The sequence below is a fragment of the Salvelinus alpinus genome, chromosome 18, assembly GCF_045679555.1.
Source record: "Salvelinus alpinus chromosome 18, SLU_Salpinus.1, whole genome shotgun sequence".
Classification (NCBI taxonomy): domain Eukaryota; kingdom Metazoa; phylum Chordata; class Actinopteri; order Salmoniformes; family Salmonidae; genus Salvelinus; species Salvelinus alpinus.
Window position 1 is genome coordinate 6015715 of NC_092103.1, and position 17176 is coordinate 6032890.

General features: G+C 43.4%; 1 protein-coding gene across 4 annotated transcripts in view; it reads right to left on the reverse strand.

Annotated features, from left to right (window-relative positions):
• Positions 1–397: 397 nt before the first annotated feature.
• Positions 398–17176, reverse strand: part of LOC139543593 (zinc finger protein 462-like) — a 92377-nt gene continuing 75598 nt past the window's right edge. For 3 of the 4 annotated variants that reach the window (XM_071349838.1, XM_071349839.1, XM_071349837.1), the window contains 6 exons: positions 7152–7416; positions 6683–6819; positions 6141–6364; positions 4763–5006; positions 4054–4183; positions 398–3858 (listed from right to left, as the gene is read on the reverse strand). In XM_071349838.1, coding sequence (XP_071205939.1) covers positions 3630–3858; positions 4054–4183; positions 4763–5006; positions 6141–6364; positions 6683–6819; positions 7152–7416 — 1229 coding nt within the window. In that variant the 3' untranslated portion in view covers positions 398–3629. Of the gene's footprint in view, positions 3859–4053; positions 4184–4762; positions 5007–6140; positions 6365–6682; positions 6820–7151; positions 7417–9278; positions 12978–17176 lie in introns of those variants that run through there. The other variant, XM_071349840.1, reaches the window with a different exon arrangement.

A 17176-nucleotide genomic window follows, 5' to 3' on the forward strand; every position in this document is an offset into this window, starting at 1 on the left:
CACATTCAAACAAGCCGCATCGTAGGACCACAACTGCAGCAAGCAAACGTATTTGATATTTATCCATTTCTCATTCTCTGGAATCATCCAAAATAATACTTATTACACTAACAAATGATTAGCAACCATGAGGGACAGGATGAGTAATAAATAATACATAAAGAATTCATGATGAAAAATGTTTGCATAGCAGTGATTGCAAAACACTTTTGTATTATTTTATCTTTGAGAATCTCATCCATTTTGTCCTTGAAAGCAAGCATTCATGATTGTAATCTGCTTTCCTGGAAGCTTGCTTAGCTCCGAGCATTACAATTCATGACAGCTATTGGGAAAGGCATACTAATAGATTTGGCCTGTACAAAGAATTGTTTTTGGAGTGTCAGTAACCTGAAACAATGGTTTAGTTTCGTTTATTAGGATCCCCATTGGCTACTGCTCATACAGCAGCTACTCTTCCTGGGGTCCACATAAAACATACAAATACATGACAAAGTACAGAACAGTTATAGTCAAGAACAACATAAAATATTACATTCAATTCAAAAATAAAAAATGATTACGCGGATTGGCCGTGCGATTTCTGGGAATTTGTGACAGAGACACATGAACAGACATATCTGATTGGAAACAACAGACAAACAAAACGCAACTGTAATCCCTGACATCAACAACAACAACTACAGAGTACCGTTATCTGATAACTTTATTAACAAGTTAAAAAAAGACAATGAGTTACAATATTTACAGAATATCCAGAGATAAAATGGAATACAATTGTAAACAATCATTCTAGGTAATATCACAACCCACCATCAGGAATCAGATTTTCACAGGAGAAAGGCAAGATGGAGAATCTAAGGTAGTCAAACAATAGAGAACAGTCTGAAGAGAAGAAGAGAAGAGAAACATCATGGAAACAAACTAAATATATACATACAAGCATCCAGTGTGTTATGACGAGCAGGGGTTCAATTGGGAGGTGGGAGGAAGGGGTGTGACCAACAACCAACAGTGTCCCACCACCTTATGGTACAGCGGGACACTGAATACAGTGAGTATTTAACAGATGCCTATTAAAAATGGACAATGGAAAAGCAACCAATTTGGGATACAGAGAGACAGGACAGTTCCAACCACCTCACAAAATCCCAAATTAACCCCACTTCAAAAAGCTTATTTCCTCAAAACAAACATTTCTCTATGGGTTAATGTTTAAAAAGCTAAGCTGGTCCTTTTAAAGGATAGGAGGGGTAAGAGATTTAGCACCAAATCACCCCCGTGTTGTTGTTTTTAAAGGTACAAAATAAAAGAAGACATATTTCGTATCAACCAGACGTTGTACAACAGCTTATTATAACATCTTGATTTGGGAGTCTGAAAAAACAGCTCACTCCAAAGGTTTTTATCTTTTAACTTGATCTTTTTTTTTGTTTATTTGTTTAATATGAGACCAACACCTAAAGGGAAAAGGGAAACATTTCCTTTCTGAAACACCACAGTTTCAAACACTTGACAAGTAGTTTGTTTTTCTACACACAACTGCATATCACATACGTACATGCATGACTCTCGGAATGCACCCTACAGGGGACTAGGTTTTTACCAGAGCCATATATACATGTATTTATGTCTCTGGGTTCCAACCCCCTTTGCAACAATGGTTCGTTACTCAGGAAAGAACATTGTAGCAAACATAGCCAGCTAAATATTTTGTTACCAAGAGCACATTTCCATTTTTTTGCGTGTCTCCTTTGATGGCTCAAAGGAGCCATATTACAGATACACTGTCAATCACGTTGTATTGGTTTGTATCGGTTCCAACCAACCAGTGTTGGAAAGAAAACATCTCTATCGACGAAGCTTGAAATAATTGCCATTCGTTATTCTAATAAGGCTTTGGGGTATTTTGAGCAGCAACTTCTAACATATACAATCTCTGCCTTATTTGTCAAAACAGCGTAGTCTAAAAAGGAGCATACCGAAGAACAGACTCTTCAGAATCATCGTCATACACAACAACAGAATCGTAGAATACGGCACTTTACACGGCAACATGTAAGTTAAACACCTAAGTGTTCTACTTTCGCATTGCTGGTCAGTCACATTTTATCATCCGTTTCTCTGGCATACTTACAAGTTCTCCTGTAAATGCTGTGGCAATTATCTGTTGATGAGGTGAATTATCTGCTTTGCGTTATGTCATTCTCCTCATGTTCATGTCAGAAAGAGAAAACGGTAGCTTCCGGGGTGTACAGTATTCTCTCTGTGTTCTTCCGACATTGATGACATGTACTGTGTCACAGACTACCGTGTAGGTTTTACAACAACATCGAACTTGTTATCGATAAACAAAAACAACAAGGAAACCAATCAATGCCACAATAATAACCATTATTGATTCAACTGCTGGTTATCATGTTGTGGGGACACTTGTGTCAGTTCACTTTCAAATGTACAACTGTCAGAAGACGGACAATAGACAATAAAAGCGGTATTAAAGAGTGGAAGTGCTGGGAATGCCTAAGGCTGAAGGCATATTTATCATATTCAAGGGTACTACTGTATATAACAATTTGCTATATATAAACATTGGGGCAAAAGTCAGGTCAATATTCTAAAAATGTAACAAATCAAAGTTTGAAATATACTATAGACAAATAAGGTGCAACTATTCCTCAAGGAATTATTCTACTTGATTAATAACACAAGGCTAAAAAAATAAAAAATTAAACTAATGTAAAGTTATCATCCGGGTCAAATCACAGAAACCGTTCTACTGTGTGTTTTACAGCTAGTATGGACGGGGTGGAGAGGGACAGTTGAGAAGACAGATCTTGGATCAGGTCCCCCCTGTCCATATAATCATATTCAGTTTGATCTAAAAGGCAAAACGGCTCTCCTACTCTGAAATGTTTTATGAATACGGGCCCAGATCGTGATGAGTCATCTCTCACACACTGCCTGTCTCTCAACATTACAACACTAGATGATGGGGTTATAAGTATATTAGGATCTTGTTGGTAGCAGTGAGGTTAAAAGGGGGTCAGGGAACTAAATGTGGTAGCTCATACAGTAGGTTATCTATATTTATAGAACCCCTCGTTTGGAACCTCCAAGGGGTCATTATATCTACGTATATCTAAAAATAAAATTCCCCCAATTTCAATTTTTTCCCCCCCAACATATCTTCCCACAATTTCAAACATGTTTTTGGGGAAATGTGACCCACTCTTTCTTTCTACAAAATATTGTAGTTAGTAGACATGAACTTTAAACTGTAGAAACTGCAGATTTGACCATAATGTGTGCTTTACAGTAACATTCACTATTGGTTACCAATATATTAACATCTGTCCTACGGGACCATTGACTCATTTTAAGGTTCAGCCATTTAAAAAATGTAGGATGTAACACAACCTATAGTTTCCAATATGTAACACTTAAAATCTAACAATACTCCAAAAGGTCACAATTCTTTTTTGTTTCCATAATTTTCTTTTCTTTCTTTAGCAGCCTATTTTTGATACCCAACCCAATACCAATATTAATTCAACCTAATGTATAGTCTCTAGCAAAGTGACTACAATGTTAGGCCCCAGTACTCTTCTCTTCCATCTTCTTATATGTCATTTTTTGGTTTCAAGCATTTCTTTGTTGTCTTCCTCATTCAGATTGTTACTACTCTGTAATAGGTCGGAGGCATATTCTTTCTCCACTTCCATGCCGTTGCTAGATAGGTCCACTCCTCTGTCCGTCATCGTCCCAATGGTCGATGAGCCAATAGAAGGCAGAGCTGAGGCTGATGCGTCTATTGCTGGGTTGGTGCTAGTGTCTGTTCTGCTGTTGGTAACAGTCCTGTATCATGATGAGAGGGGGAAAGGTCAATGTCCATTACCACAGGAACATATCGGGGGGGAAAACATGCAGAAGAAAGAGGAAGGGAGGAAGAGGGGTAAGGAGAGAGAGAGATAGGGAGGGAGTGAGAAAGTATGTGTGTGAGGCAGAAGGAGAGACGGAGGTAGGAAGAGAGAGAGAGAGAAAGAGACTTACATGCCGTGTCGGAGGACGTGTCGTTCCCACTCTATGCTGTTAGTGAAGCAGCGACCACAGAACTCACAGGGGAAGCGCTTCTCAGCGGAGGCAGTCACACTGCTGCTGCTGGGGGAAACTACTGGGACGTCTGGGGAACAGACAGAGATCAGCATGATGAGAGGGGCGCATGATACGACATCAGCCCAGACAGATACAGCAGAGACCCAGTCATGTCAGATTACAAGGTTGGAGTGAATCCCATTTAAATCCAGGAAGTAAGTGACTTGGAATTTCAGTTCACCTCTCTGAATTGACTGCATTGAAATGGGACTGAGCCCAACCCTTTTGGTAGCAGTCAACAGAGATGGTTTTGGCATTGTTAGTCATATTGTTAGTAGTAAGTAAGTAGCCTTGAATGAGCCTTGGCTTGTGCGAGCCAGTATGGCTCATAGGGAAGGAAACGATCTCCTGTTTCTGTAGCGTGAGGCAGCTTGATGTACAAGTACACACCCTGGACAGGACCCTAGTTTATCGCAGGGCCTTACCCACAATCCATCTCCTTAATGCTGAGTTCCAAACGGAGACGCGTCAGGTCCCATTTTTACAGTATTTGGTATGACTCGGCCAGGGATTGAACTCACAACCTTCCAATCTCAGGGCGGACACTAACCACAAGGCCACTGAGTTGTTAGTCACATCAATAATGACGATGAAGATCCTTGTTTACCTTTTGGAGCTGGCTTTTCTGCCTCTTCCTCTTCAATCCTATTCTCCTCTTCCTCCTCCTTCTGCTCTAGCTCTTCATCTATACTCTCCTCCATCTCCACTTCATCCTCCACAATCTCTTCCTCCATCGCTCCTAATCCATCCTCCTCTCTCTCCTCTTCCTCCCCGGCACTACTGTTCCTCTCCTTTATAGCATCCAGCCGATCCAGGTTGACCTGCCCCATCAACTCAAAGTTACGGATCACCTGATCAACAAAAGACAGAGGTATGATTGATTGGTTAATTAATAATTGATTTATCAGTATGATCAGTGTTGCAGTGGAAGGGTAAACGCCTTTAGAGTAAAAATGCATTGAAAGTATAGGAAGTGTTCCTTTGTTCACTGTGAATGGCAGTTTCTTTTAATTCCCACTACATCACTGAGTATGAAGACCCCATTGGGTATTACTGACACTGAAACAACAAATTCTGGTTGTGAGCAGGTTGTAATGAAGTCCTTTTAACCTGCTGCCCAATGGGACTGTCTCTGAATACACATTCTACAGGCAGTTCAAGTTGCTCATGTTTAGTGGTACCGTATATAATGTGTTTATTCAACAAGAAGTACATTTTTATTTTACAATCTATGAGCACCTCACCACACACTATGAGTGACAGGTATCATGTCAGAAAGAGTTGCTGTAATTGGCCAACAACGAGCACACAGTAAGAGTGACTTCTCTCCTCCTTCCCTTGAAAGGGAGCTCGCACTGCTGCCTCCGTCTGTGCCCTTTTAAGTTTAATGTATACTTCAACCTCATGAAATGCCATGTGACCTCGCTCGGCATCTCATGCATTATCCCCATTATGGGACTAAGGGAAATGAAACCTATTATTTGTGATATGCACTCAGAATAGATAGCAGGCAGCTTCTTCCTACCAAGCATATGTGTGTGGGATTTTAAATCATCCGGCATGATCTACTCTGTATGACCACGGATCCTTTTATCGGTAAGCACATTATATCCGCATGCCATGGAGATATCATGATAAAGTACTGAAATAACGCATCGCTTATTCGACACCGATATTAAAAACACTAAAGACCAATTGAAGCCATTGTTTTACAATCAAGGTATCCAAGCCTTTTGGGCTTTCATCTCTGAGGTTAAAGTGTGCCAAAACGTAACTGTGTACAAGTTGATACGATCTCGTGATTGTCTCAGGACGACATCCTTAGAAAACAGCCTGCTTTAAACAGTAACTAAATCCTTTTGGATCATTTTCTTTTAAAGCCGACCCATCCTACCAAATGTTAGCTCTCCCCGGGTACTTGTATTAAAACAGCTGACTGTATGGTTGAGCCGGGGTGCATGCTGGGACTTGTAGTTCTGCCCTACCTTGTGCTCGTCTCGGAGATGTGTCTCTAGCTGGTAGCGCTGCCTGCTGTCGTAGTAGCACAGTTGGCACTGGTAGGGTTTCGTCTCGTTGTGCTCGGTGACGTGCCGCTGCAGGCTCTGGTCGCTGGAGCAGGTGAAGGTGCATTTGTGGCAGCGGAACACCCCGCCGGCCAGGTGGCGAGACAGCGTGTAGCGAGACACTTCCAGGGGCACCACACGCTCCTCTGGGGTAGGGAAGGAGAGGGTAGAGGGAGGGAGTGAGGGAGAGAAAGAGATAAATATTGTGTCAACAGCATCACAGCACCTCCAACCGTGAAGTTGTAACTTAGTAAGTACAGCTAATTGGTGTGCGACATTTGCTCGTGCATTTTGGTGTGCGACAATACGGCGTGATGTCTGGCACTGCAATACTAGTACAGCTTTGACTTTCAGGAGGACTCAATGAGCTCCTTCCACCTGGCACTAACAGTTATTACCTCTAAGTTGTCTTAACAATATTCGAGCACGTAAAACAAGTAATCACAGGTTTTGGCTTGGCTTACCCCTGTGCAGGACGACGTGGTCGATCATATTGCTCTTGTATTTGGTGTGGTAGAGACAGAGGGGACAGCGTAGGTCTTTGGGACCCTCCTCCGGAACCACAGTGTGTCCTGCTTCCACATGCATGGTGAATGTCGACCTGAGAAGAACAGAATAGATTTAGTGAGGCCCGAATGGACATAAGGAGAAACAACCCACAACTCTGTTGTCAAACAACCATCATAAAAAGAAGAACAGGAAGACATAGGCTCCTTCCCAATTTGTCTCTCCGTGATTTCTTACGTCCACTCTCCTCTCCACTTTCTCAAACTGTTTTGGAGGAGAAGGTCCGAAACGAGGGACCTCTCCTCCGATGCGGTTTGAGAAGGAGGAAAGAGGACGTGATTGAAATTGAAAAGGAGACCATCTTATGTTGGTAATATAATGTATATATAATGTATATATAATATACTGTAATATTAATTTCCTTACTTGGAGCAGGTGAAGAAGGAGCAGTCTTTGCACTTGAACAGTTTCTTGCCTCCGTGTCGGTCCCTGTAGTGGCGTCTCAGGCTCTGCATGTATCCCGAACTGAACTCACAGAACTCGCAGGTCAGGATGCCGTCCGGCCGAGTGTCAGAGCTCGCAGCCTGGGGCCGGGCGGTGGGGCTGGAGGATGTCACATGACTACGAGACGCCACCTGGTAGTGACTGATCTGCCGCCTCACGTCCGCTGTCTCATGCAGGTACCCAGCGTCTGAGAGAGAGAAGTGTGTCACTGTCAATATTCAGTTCTGACAGTTCTGTAAGTCGCTTTGGATAAAAGTGTCTGCTAAATACTAATATCATATACAGTTGAAGTCGGAAGTTTACATACACTTAGGTTGGAGTCATTAAAAGTCGTTTTTCAACCACTCTACAAATGTCTTGTTAACAAACTATAGTTTTGGCAAGTCGGTTAGGACATCTACTAAACAATTATTTACAGACAGATTATTTCCCTTCTAATTCACTGTATCACAATTCCAGTGGGTCAGAAGTTTACATACACTAAGTTGACCGTGCCTTTAAACAGCATGGAAAATTCCAGAAAATGATTTCATGGCTTTAGAAGCTTCTGATAGGCTAATTGACATAATTTGAGTCAATTGGAGGTGTACCTGTGGATGTATTTCAAGGCCTACCTTCAAACTCAGTGCCTCTTTGCTTGACATCATGGGAAAATCAAAAGAAATCAGCCAAGACCCCAGAAAAAAAATTGTAGACCTTCACAAGTCTGGTTCAACCTTGGGAGCAATTTCCAAACGCCTGAAGGTACCACGTTCATCTGTACAAACAATAGTACGCAAATATAAACACCATGGGACCACGCAGCCGTCATACCGCTCAGGAAGGAGACGCGTTCTGTCTCCTAGAGATGAACGTACTTTGGTGCAAAAAGTGCAAATCAATCCCAGAACAACAGCAAAGGACCTTGTGAAGATGGAGGAAACTGGTACAAAAGTATCTATATCCACAGTAAAACGAGTCCTATATCGACATAACCTGAAAAGCCGCTCAGCAAGGAAGAAGCCTCTGCTCCAAAACCGCATGCAAACCTCTGGTCTGATGAAACAAAAATAGAACTGTTTGGCCATAATGACCATCGTTATGTTTGGAGGAAAAAGGAGGACCCTTGCAAGCTGAAGAACACCATCCCAACCGTGAAGCATGGGGGTGGCAGCATCATGTTGTGGGGGTGCTTTGCTGCAGGAGGGACTGGTGCACTTCACAAAATAGATGGCATCATGAGGGAGGAAAATTATGTGGATATATTGAAGCAACATCTCAAGACATCTGTCAGGAAGTTAAAGTTTGGTCGCAAATGGGTCTTCCAAATGGACAATGACCCCAAGCATACTTCCAAAGTTGTGGAAAAATGTCTTAAGGACAACAAAGTCAAGGTATTTGAGTGGCCATCACAAAACCCTGACCTCAATCCTATAGAAAATTTGTGGGCGGAACTGAAAATGCGTGTGCAAGCAAGGCGGACTACAAACCTGATTCAGTTACACCAGCTCTGTCAGGAGGAATCGGCCAAATACTAATTGAGTGTATGTAAACTTCTGACCCACTGGGAATGTGATGAAAAAAATAAAAGCTGAAATAAATAATTCTCTCTACTATGATTCGGACATTTCACATTCTTAAAATAAAGTGGTGATCCTAACTGACGCAAGACAGGGAATTGTTACTAGGATTAAATGTCAGCAATTGTGAAAAACTGAATTTAAATGTATTTGGCTAATTTGTATGTAAACTTACGACTTCAACTGTAATTACAGAGAAGGGCCGAGTGTGGACACGGTAAATGATAATCATGAGGAAATACTACCATTAACCAGGATACCGTAACTTCCCGAACACCCTTCCAGAATCTGAGAAGTGTGAGGATTTACCCAAAAGACCCAAATAAGTAAACATCGCTTCGGAATCAGAATGGATTTTGCTTCTGGAATTCCAGAGGATTCTGGAATGGAATTCAATCCCCACCACAGCTCTACTATAACATCCCAGAACTGTGCCTGTGATTGTCACTGCAACCCCCCCCCCCCCCCATTCCCAGTGTAGTGTATAATATCAGTGAGCAACCTCATCTACTTGTCCTACTTCCCAGAGTACACCACATCAACAAATAAAACCAAGTGCCGGTAAAAGGATGTCTGCATGTGAAAAAATACTTCATTCAGCAGTGGCAAGATGAAGCGAGCGCAGAAGACGGCAGAAAGACAGATTTTTGGGGAAAAACGCATTTCTTTCTTACTCGGAAAAGAAAACTGGGTCACGCTTGAAATGACGTTCAGCTTATAAAGGCGTTCATAAGGCCTTCATAAGCACTACATAAATGTGTTGAAGAATCTGTAACCATATGTCGTACTCTATAAAGGGTTCATAAACGTGGCCTTACTGTGTGACATAATCACCAATGTCAAAAGGTGACATAACCCTCTATGTCGATATGATATGAATGTGTGCTTTATAAAGGGTGACGTGTTGTGCTGAAGGATGGCATGCTCTCTAAAGTGAAGTCATGTTATTCAGATTACACCTAATATTTTAATGAAGGCCAAAATGAAGGCCGAGTTTGATGCATTGGTCCACCGCGTGTGGAAGGTCTGGTGGACCAATGCATCAAACTTGGCCTTCATTAATTAGGTTTAAGTTTAAAATCCAATTTTAAGAAGAGAAATTATGGAAATGGACAGGGTTTAGCCAGAATTATTACTTTGTGGCTGTGTTAAATAGTGACGACCAGCAAACTCAGTCAGGTCACTCCCATAGTGGGCGTGACCATAGAATTCTAAGGCCAACATTGAATGGTTGATATCTCAGGCTTAGATGTGCTGTGTGCGCAATAGCCTGGAGACGGCATTATACCGAAAAACACTTATCTTGATGAAAGCCCCCAACATAAGGAAATTGAAAGTGTGTTTCTTCTGGAACCAAATGACCTGTTCTTCAGTATCAGGACCCGGTGAGAGAAACAGTCACTAATAGTCGGCAGAACCCAGAAGATGAGGCAGACTCAGCAGTACTAGAGATGGTGGTTTAATAAAAGGACAAGATCTTCAGGCAAAGAATATAAATCCACCACGTCCAAAAATAAAGCCAAGAGGCACAAAATGGATATCCTCCAAAATACAAAGAAAATCCACAAAGTGGTAAAAACAGCAGGGAAAAACAAACCTCAAAAGACTACTCAAAAATACACAAGCACTAAACCAGAGAACCTCTGGAAAATCCAATAAGAGAAATATATGTTCACAACAAGGCTGGGGCTGGGTGCTAACATACAAACACTGAGCAAAGAACTGAGGAACACACAGGGTTTAAATACTAACAAGGGAACGACACACAGGTGCAAACAATAATTAGAGCAAGGAAAAAACAAAAGGTACAAAAAAGGTGCAATGGGGACATCTAGTGACCAAAACTTGAACAGTCCTGGCCAAAACCTGACACTTCAGTACACAAACACACACACAAAACAATATAACGAGCCATACCGTGCATTGATGGACCTAGTCAGGTCTTTGACACATTCACCCACTCCCCCGTTGAAAGATCAGCCACAACATGTTGGCACCATTGTAACAGATTGCAATCAAGCCCTGGTCTCCAGCATGGGAACAGAAGACGAATACCTGGTGCGGTTGTCTCACGTAAGACTACTCCAAACTCATCTTGGCTCTGACACACACACACTCACACAAACTTAGCAGGTCCATCAACCCATTCAAATACCTCTCACACCCTACCTACACTAACCTGTGAATAATGAGAGAACCTTCATTCATCAGCAGGACGTTAATAACCTATTTATTGACACTATGTAGTGTCCTGTAGTACTTTGTTTGAAGGGAGACACCTTCGGTCATTCATGACACATCCATAAAGACTTATCATATGACGCTGTACTTACTACACTAAACAAAAATTAAAGCGCAACATGCAACAAAGATTTGACTGAGTTCCAGTTCATATAAGGAAATCAGTCAATTGAAATGAATTAATTAGGCCCTAATCTATGGATTTGATGACTGGGAATATAGATATGCATCTGTTGGTCACAGATATCTTTTTTTTTTAAGGTAAGGGTGTGGACCAGAAAACCAGTCAGTATCTGGTGTGACCACAATTTGTCTCATGCATCGTGACACATCTCCTTCGCATAGAGTTGATCAGGCTGTTGATTGTGGCCTGTGAAATGTTGTCCCACTCCTCTTCAATGGCTGTGGGAAGTTGCTGGATATTGGCGGTAAGTGGAACACACTGTCGTACATGTCAATTTAGAGCATCCCAAACATGCTTAATGGGTGACATGTCTGGTGAGTTTGCAGGCCATGGAAGAACTAGGACATTTTCAGCTTCCAGAAATTCTGTACAGATCCTTGCGACATGGGGCCGTGCATTATCATTCTGAAACAAGAGGTGATGGCGGCGGATGAATGGCACGACAATGGGCATCAGGATCTCGACACGGTACCTCTGTGAATTCAAATTGCCATCAATAAAATGCAATTGTGTTATTTGTCTGTAGCTTATGCCTGCCCATACCATAACCCCACCGCCATCACGGGGCACTCTGTTCACAACGTTGACATCAGGAAATTGCTCACCCACATACCCGTACACGCTGTCTTCCATCTTCCCGGGTACAGTTGAAACCGGGATTCATCCATGAAGAGCACACTTCTCCAGCGTGCCAGTGGCCATCGAAGGTGAGCATTTGCACACTGAAGTTACGACGCCGAACTGCAGTCAGGTCAAGACCCTGCTGAGAACGACGAACACGCAGATGAGCTTCCCTGAGGAAGTTTCTGACAGTTTGTGTAGAAATTTGTGCAAACCTACAGTTTCATCAGCTGTCTGAGTGGCTGGTCTCAGAAAATCCCGCAGGTGAAGAAGCTGGATGTGGAGGTCCTGGGCTGGTGTGGTTACACGTGGTCTGCGGTTGTGAGGCTGGTTAGATGTACTGCCAAATTCTCTAAAACAACGTTGGAGGAGGCTTATGGTAGAGAAATGTACATTCAATTCTCTGGCAACAGTTCTGGTGGACATTCCTGCAGTCAGCATGCCAATTGCACATTCCCTCAAAATTTGAGACATCTGTGGCATTGTGTTGTGTGACAAAACTGCACAATTTAGAATGGCCTTTTGTCGTCCCCATCATTGTGTTGTGTGATAAAACTGCACATTTTAGAGTGGCCTTTTATTGTCCCCAGCACAAGGTGTACCTGTGTATTGATCATGCTGTTAAATCAGCTCCTTGATATGCCACAGCTGTCAGGTGAATGGATTATATTGGCAAAGGAGAAATGCTCGTTAACAGGGATGTAAACAAATTTGTGCACCAATTTTGAGCGAAATAAGCATTTTGGAAAATGTATGGGATCTTTTATTTCAGCTCTTGAAACGTTGGACAGACACTTGTTCAGTATATCAAGTCAGACACTTTTGGTCATTCATGACACATACATAACGGCTTAATGATGGAAACACAAATGGGGAATTATCACATAGGGAATTATCACTAACAGGTAACACATATAAACATTAAAGACATGGTTAAACCATACATTTCCTTATTTATTTTTTTAAACAATACACATACATGAAGTTTCCAAAAGTCCAGCAATGTAATTTTATACATTTCATTCATTTGCTGTGCATGACTGCACTTTAAAGTGTCTCATCCTGTAGTCCAGCATTTTAGGGAAAGTTGAGGTCAGGTTCAGTATTGGCGTTGCACCCAAGAGAAAAAGCGGTTGGGACATCCTAGAAATGGTTAGAGTAATATAATATATGCAATTTAGCATACACTTTTATCCAAAGCGACTTGCAGTCATGCGTGCGTGCATACATTTCTACTTATGGGTTGTCCCGGGAATAGAACCCACTACCCTGGCATTGCAATGCTCTACAAATATGCATGACAAGGTTATAAATTCTTTGTGACGCCTCAATCTATTATGATGTATAAAGCCTTTATTAAGCGGTACTTAAAACACAGGTTTATGTCATATTTGACATTGGTGGTTATGCCACAGTTATGGCACATTTATTAACCCTTCATAGAGCATGAAATACAACTAAAGATGATATGTGACACATTTATGTAGTGTTTATCAAGGATTTATGAAGCCTTTACAAGCTGCACGTCATTTAAAGCAGGTCACGAAAAGGTCTTAAATCGAACAATGCCACACCTGATTCATAACAGCAATATTTTCTCTGTAAAAGAGGAAAATATGTAGGTGAGATGGCAGGTACAGTTTGAGAAAGTGGTAATCTGTCTTTTTAAATAGGAGTAGCAGAGCCGATACCTCTGTCCAAGAGATACAATACCAGTCAAACGTTTGGACACACCTACTCATTCAAAGGTTTTTCTTTATTTTTTAAACTGTTTTCTACTTTGTAGAATAATAGTGAAGACATCAAAACTATGAAACAACACATATGGAATCATGTAGAAAGCAAACAAGTGTTAAACAAATCAAAACATATTTTAGATTCTTCAAAGTAGCCACCCTTTGCCTTGACGGCAGCTTTGCACACTCTTGGCATTCTCTCAACCAGCTTCACCTGGAATGCTTTTCCAACATTATTGAAGGAGTTCCCACATATACTGAGCACTTGTTGACTGCTTTTCCTTCACTCTGCAGTCTAACTGTCACGCCCTGACCATAGAGAGCTGTTTATTCTCTATGTTGGTTAGGTCGGGTGTGATTAAGGGTGGGTTATCTAGGGGAATTATATACCTATGTTGGCCTGATTATGGTTCCCAATCAGAGGCAGCTGTTTATCGTTGTCTCTGATTGGGGATCATATTTAGGTAGCCATTTTCCCCAATGTGATTTGTGGGATCTTGACTATGTTTGTGTGTAGTTGCTTTCTGCACTGCATGTAGCGTCACGTTTCGTTTATTCACTTTATTGTTTTTGTTCTATAAGTTTTGTCTCAGCTCCTGTTTTGTCTCTTTTCTCGCCCTCCTGGTTTTGACCCTTGCCTGTCCTGACTCCGAGCCCGCCTGACCACTCTGCCTGCCCCTGACCCTGCCTGCCGTCCTGTACCTTTGCCTCTGTTCTGGATTATCGACCCCTGCCTGCCTTGACCTGTCGTTTGCCTGTCCCTGTAATAAACATTGTTACTTCTGCATTTGGGTCTTACCTGAAACCTGATAGTACGAACTGGCCATGACTGACCCAGCAGACTTGGACCAGCTCCGCAACGCCATCTCCTCCCAAGGAGCCACCATTGGTAGGCACGAGGATTTGCTTCGCGGTCTGATGGAAGGGGTCCCAGCTGGTAGCAGCACCGGAACCCTGCTTACCTCCCCCGGAGCGCTACGATGGAGATTCCAGAACCTGCCGGGCCTTTCTCTCCCAGTGCTCCCTTGTTTTCGAGCTGCAGCCCTCTTCGTTCCCCTCGGACCGCTCGGGTATAGCGTACATTACACTGATGTCCGGGAGGGCACTCGCCTTGGCCACGGCGGTGTGGGAGCAACAATCCGCCGACTGCCTCAGTCTGGAGGTATTCGTTGCGAAGGTGAGAAAAGCTTTTTGAGGCTCTGGTGTCCGAGAGAGAGGCTGCCCGGAAGTTGCTCCAGCAGGACTCCCTCAGTGTGGCAGACTATGCGGTGGATTTCCACACGCTAGCAGCGGATGGTGCCTGGAACCCGGAAGCGCTGTTCGACACGTTCCTACACGGCTTATCGGAGGAAGTAAAGGACGAGCTTGCAGCCCGGGAACTACAGATGGATCTCGACTCACTCATCGCTTTAACCATCTGGCTTGATGGACGGCTATGGTAACGTAGGAGGGAGAAGAGGTCTGATTGCAGTTCCAATCACTCACTCAAGGATCCCACCTTGCATCTGATGAACTCCGGAAGTCCCTGGCGTCTACGCCCCTGAGAGGATCCGAAGTCTACTGATTTATCTCTTCCCGAGCCGATGCAGCTCGGCAGGGCTAGGCTGTTTCCAGCCGAATGCGTACGCAGACTTAACACCCAGAGTTGTCTGTATTGCGGTACTGCCGGTCATTATGTGTCTACCTGTCCGTTCAAGAGTCCTAGCTCATTTGTAGGAATGAGTACTCTGGTGGGTCTTAAGGACCATTTTGCTTCTCCCCCTACTCGCCCCCCTCTCCATGCCACCCTGCTGTGGGGCGACCAGTCCAAGTCTATCCAGATACTCATTGACTCGGGGGCCGATATGAGTCTTATGGACGTTACCCTGGCGTCCGAGCTGGGCATCCCCACTCAATCCCATGAGTGTTAGAGCGCTAGACGGGCACTCTATAGGCCGGGTCACCCACCATACCACCCCCATCAACCTACGAGTGTCGGGGAACCACAGCGAGACGATCCAATTCCTGCTAATTGAGTCTCCGTAGGTTCCTCTGGTATTGGGATTCTCTTGGCTCCAGCGACACAATTCCTTGATTGACTGGTCTACTGGTGCTGTCGTGGGCTGGAGCCCATTCTGCCACACTCATTGCCTGAAATCAGCTCTGCCTGCCCCGGGACGTATTCCTGGGGGCTTGGAAATTGCCCCGAACCTTACCGCCAGTCCCACGGAGTACCAGGACCTTCGGGAGAGGTTCAGTAAGGCCCGGGCCAATTCGCTTCCGCAACACCGACCGGTACCCAAGGATGTTAAGGTGGATGCGCTGGCACGCCGCTATAGCCCTGTGGTTACAACCCCGGAAGCTGAGACCTTTCCCCACTGATCCAAGATCATTAGCCCCTCTGCTGTTTGTCCTCTGTTTCCCCGTACTCTCCCCATACTTCCTACTTTTCATGTCTAGATGTAAACCCATGTCTCACAGCCCTTTGTCTCCTGTTTCCAGGCCCACCCCTCTCCCCCGTATCATTGACTGCCAACCGGCATACAGGGTGAGACGTCTCCTGAAGGTTTGACCTCGGGGTAGGGGATTCCAATACCTGGTTGACTGGGAGGGTTATGGCCCGGAAGAGAGGTGCTGGGTCTCCACTAGGGACATCCTGGAACCAGGCCTCATCTCTGAATTCCAATGCCAGCACCCCGCTCAACCAGGTATGGTATCCTTAGAGGGGGGTTCCAGACCATTTCAAAGGTCTTGAAATGTTCGGCATTGACAGACGTTTAATGTCTTAAAGTTGTGATGGACTGTCGTTTCTCTTTGCTTATTTGAGCTGTTCTTGCCATAATATGAAGCTGGTTGAGAGAATGCCAAGAGTGTGACAGCAAAGCTGTCATCAAGGAAAACGGTGGCTACTTTGAAGAATCTAAAATATTAAAGATATTCTGATTTGTTTAACATTTGTTTGGGTAGTACATGATTCCATATGTGTTATTTCATAGTTTTGATGCCTTCACTATATTCTACAATATTCTACAATGTATTCTACAATGTTGGTGTGTCCAAACTTTAAACTGGTACTGTATTTAATAGTGCAAAACCACCATGGAGGGAGCAGTAAGTAGCAGAGCCGTTGGGGAGTCTAGAAGATCAACCAAAGAGAGAAAGCAAGCCATCTTCAAAGTGGAAATTATAAACTTCCGAAGCCCTTTAAAACTTCAAAGACACCACAAGTTTTTAATGTCCTGCATTGCAGGAAAGTTCTACAACAGGGTGATCAAATTAAAACTGTAGCAGCCTCCATCCAGCACGATAGCTCGTCATCGTAAAAATCGTTTTACACTAGTATCATTACGATCACGGACAGTCAAGCAACAGACTAGATCGTTCATAGCTTAAAACTCTACACCTAACTGAAGGTTCAGCAAGCAATCCACCAGCTTTACCGTGTTACCAAGCTACAAAGATTGAGAGTGAGAGAGAGATATTTGAGAGGCTCTGGTCCTCCTCAATGCTTAATTTGTTTTCTGTAGCCAACGGTGAGGTAGTGCTTCTACATGGAGGTAGTGCTTCTCTGCTCTGCCCTGTCTGTGTTCCATGTTTTGTGTTCCACTTCCACCGAGAGGGAAAATT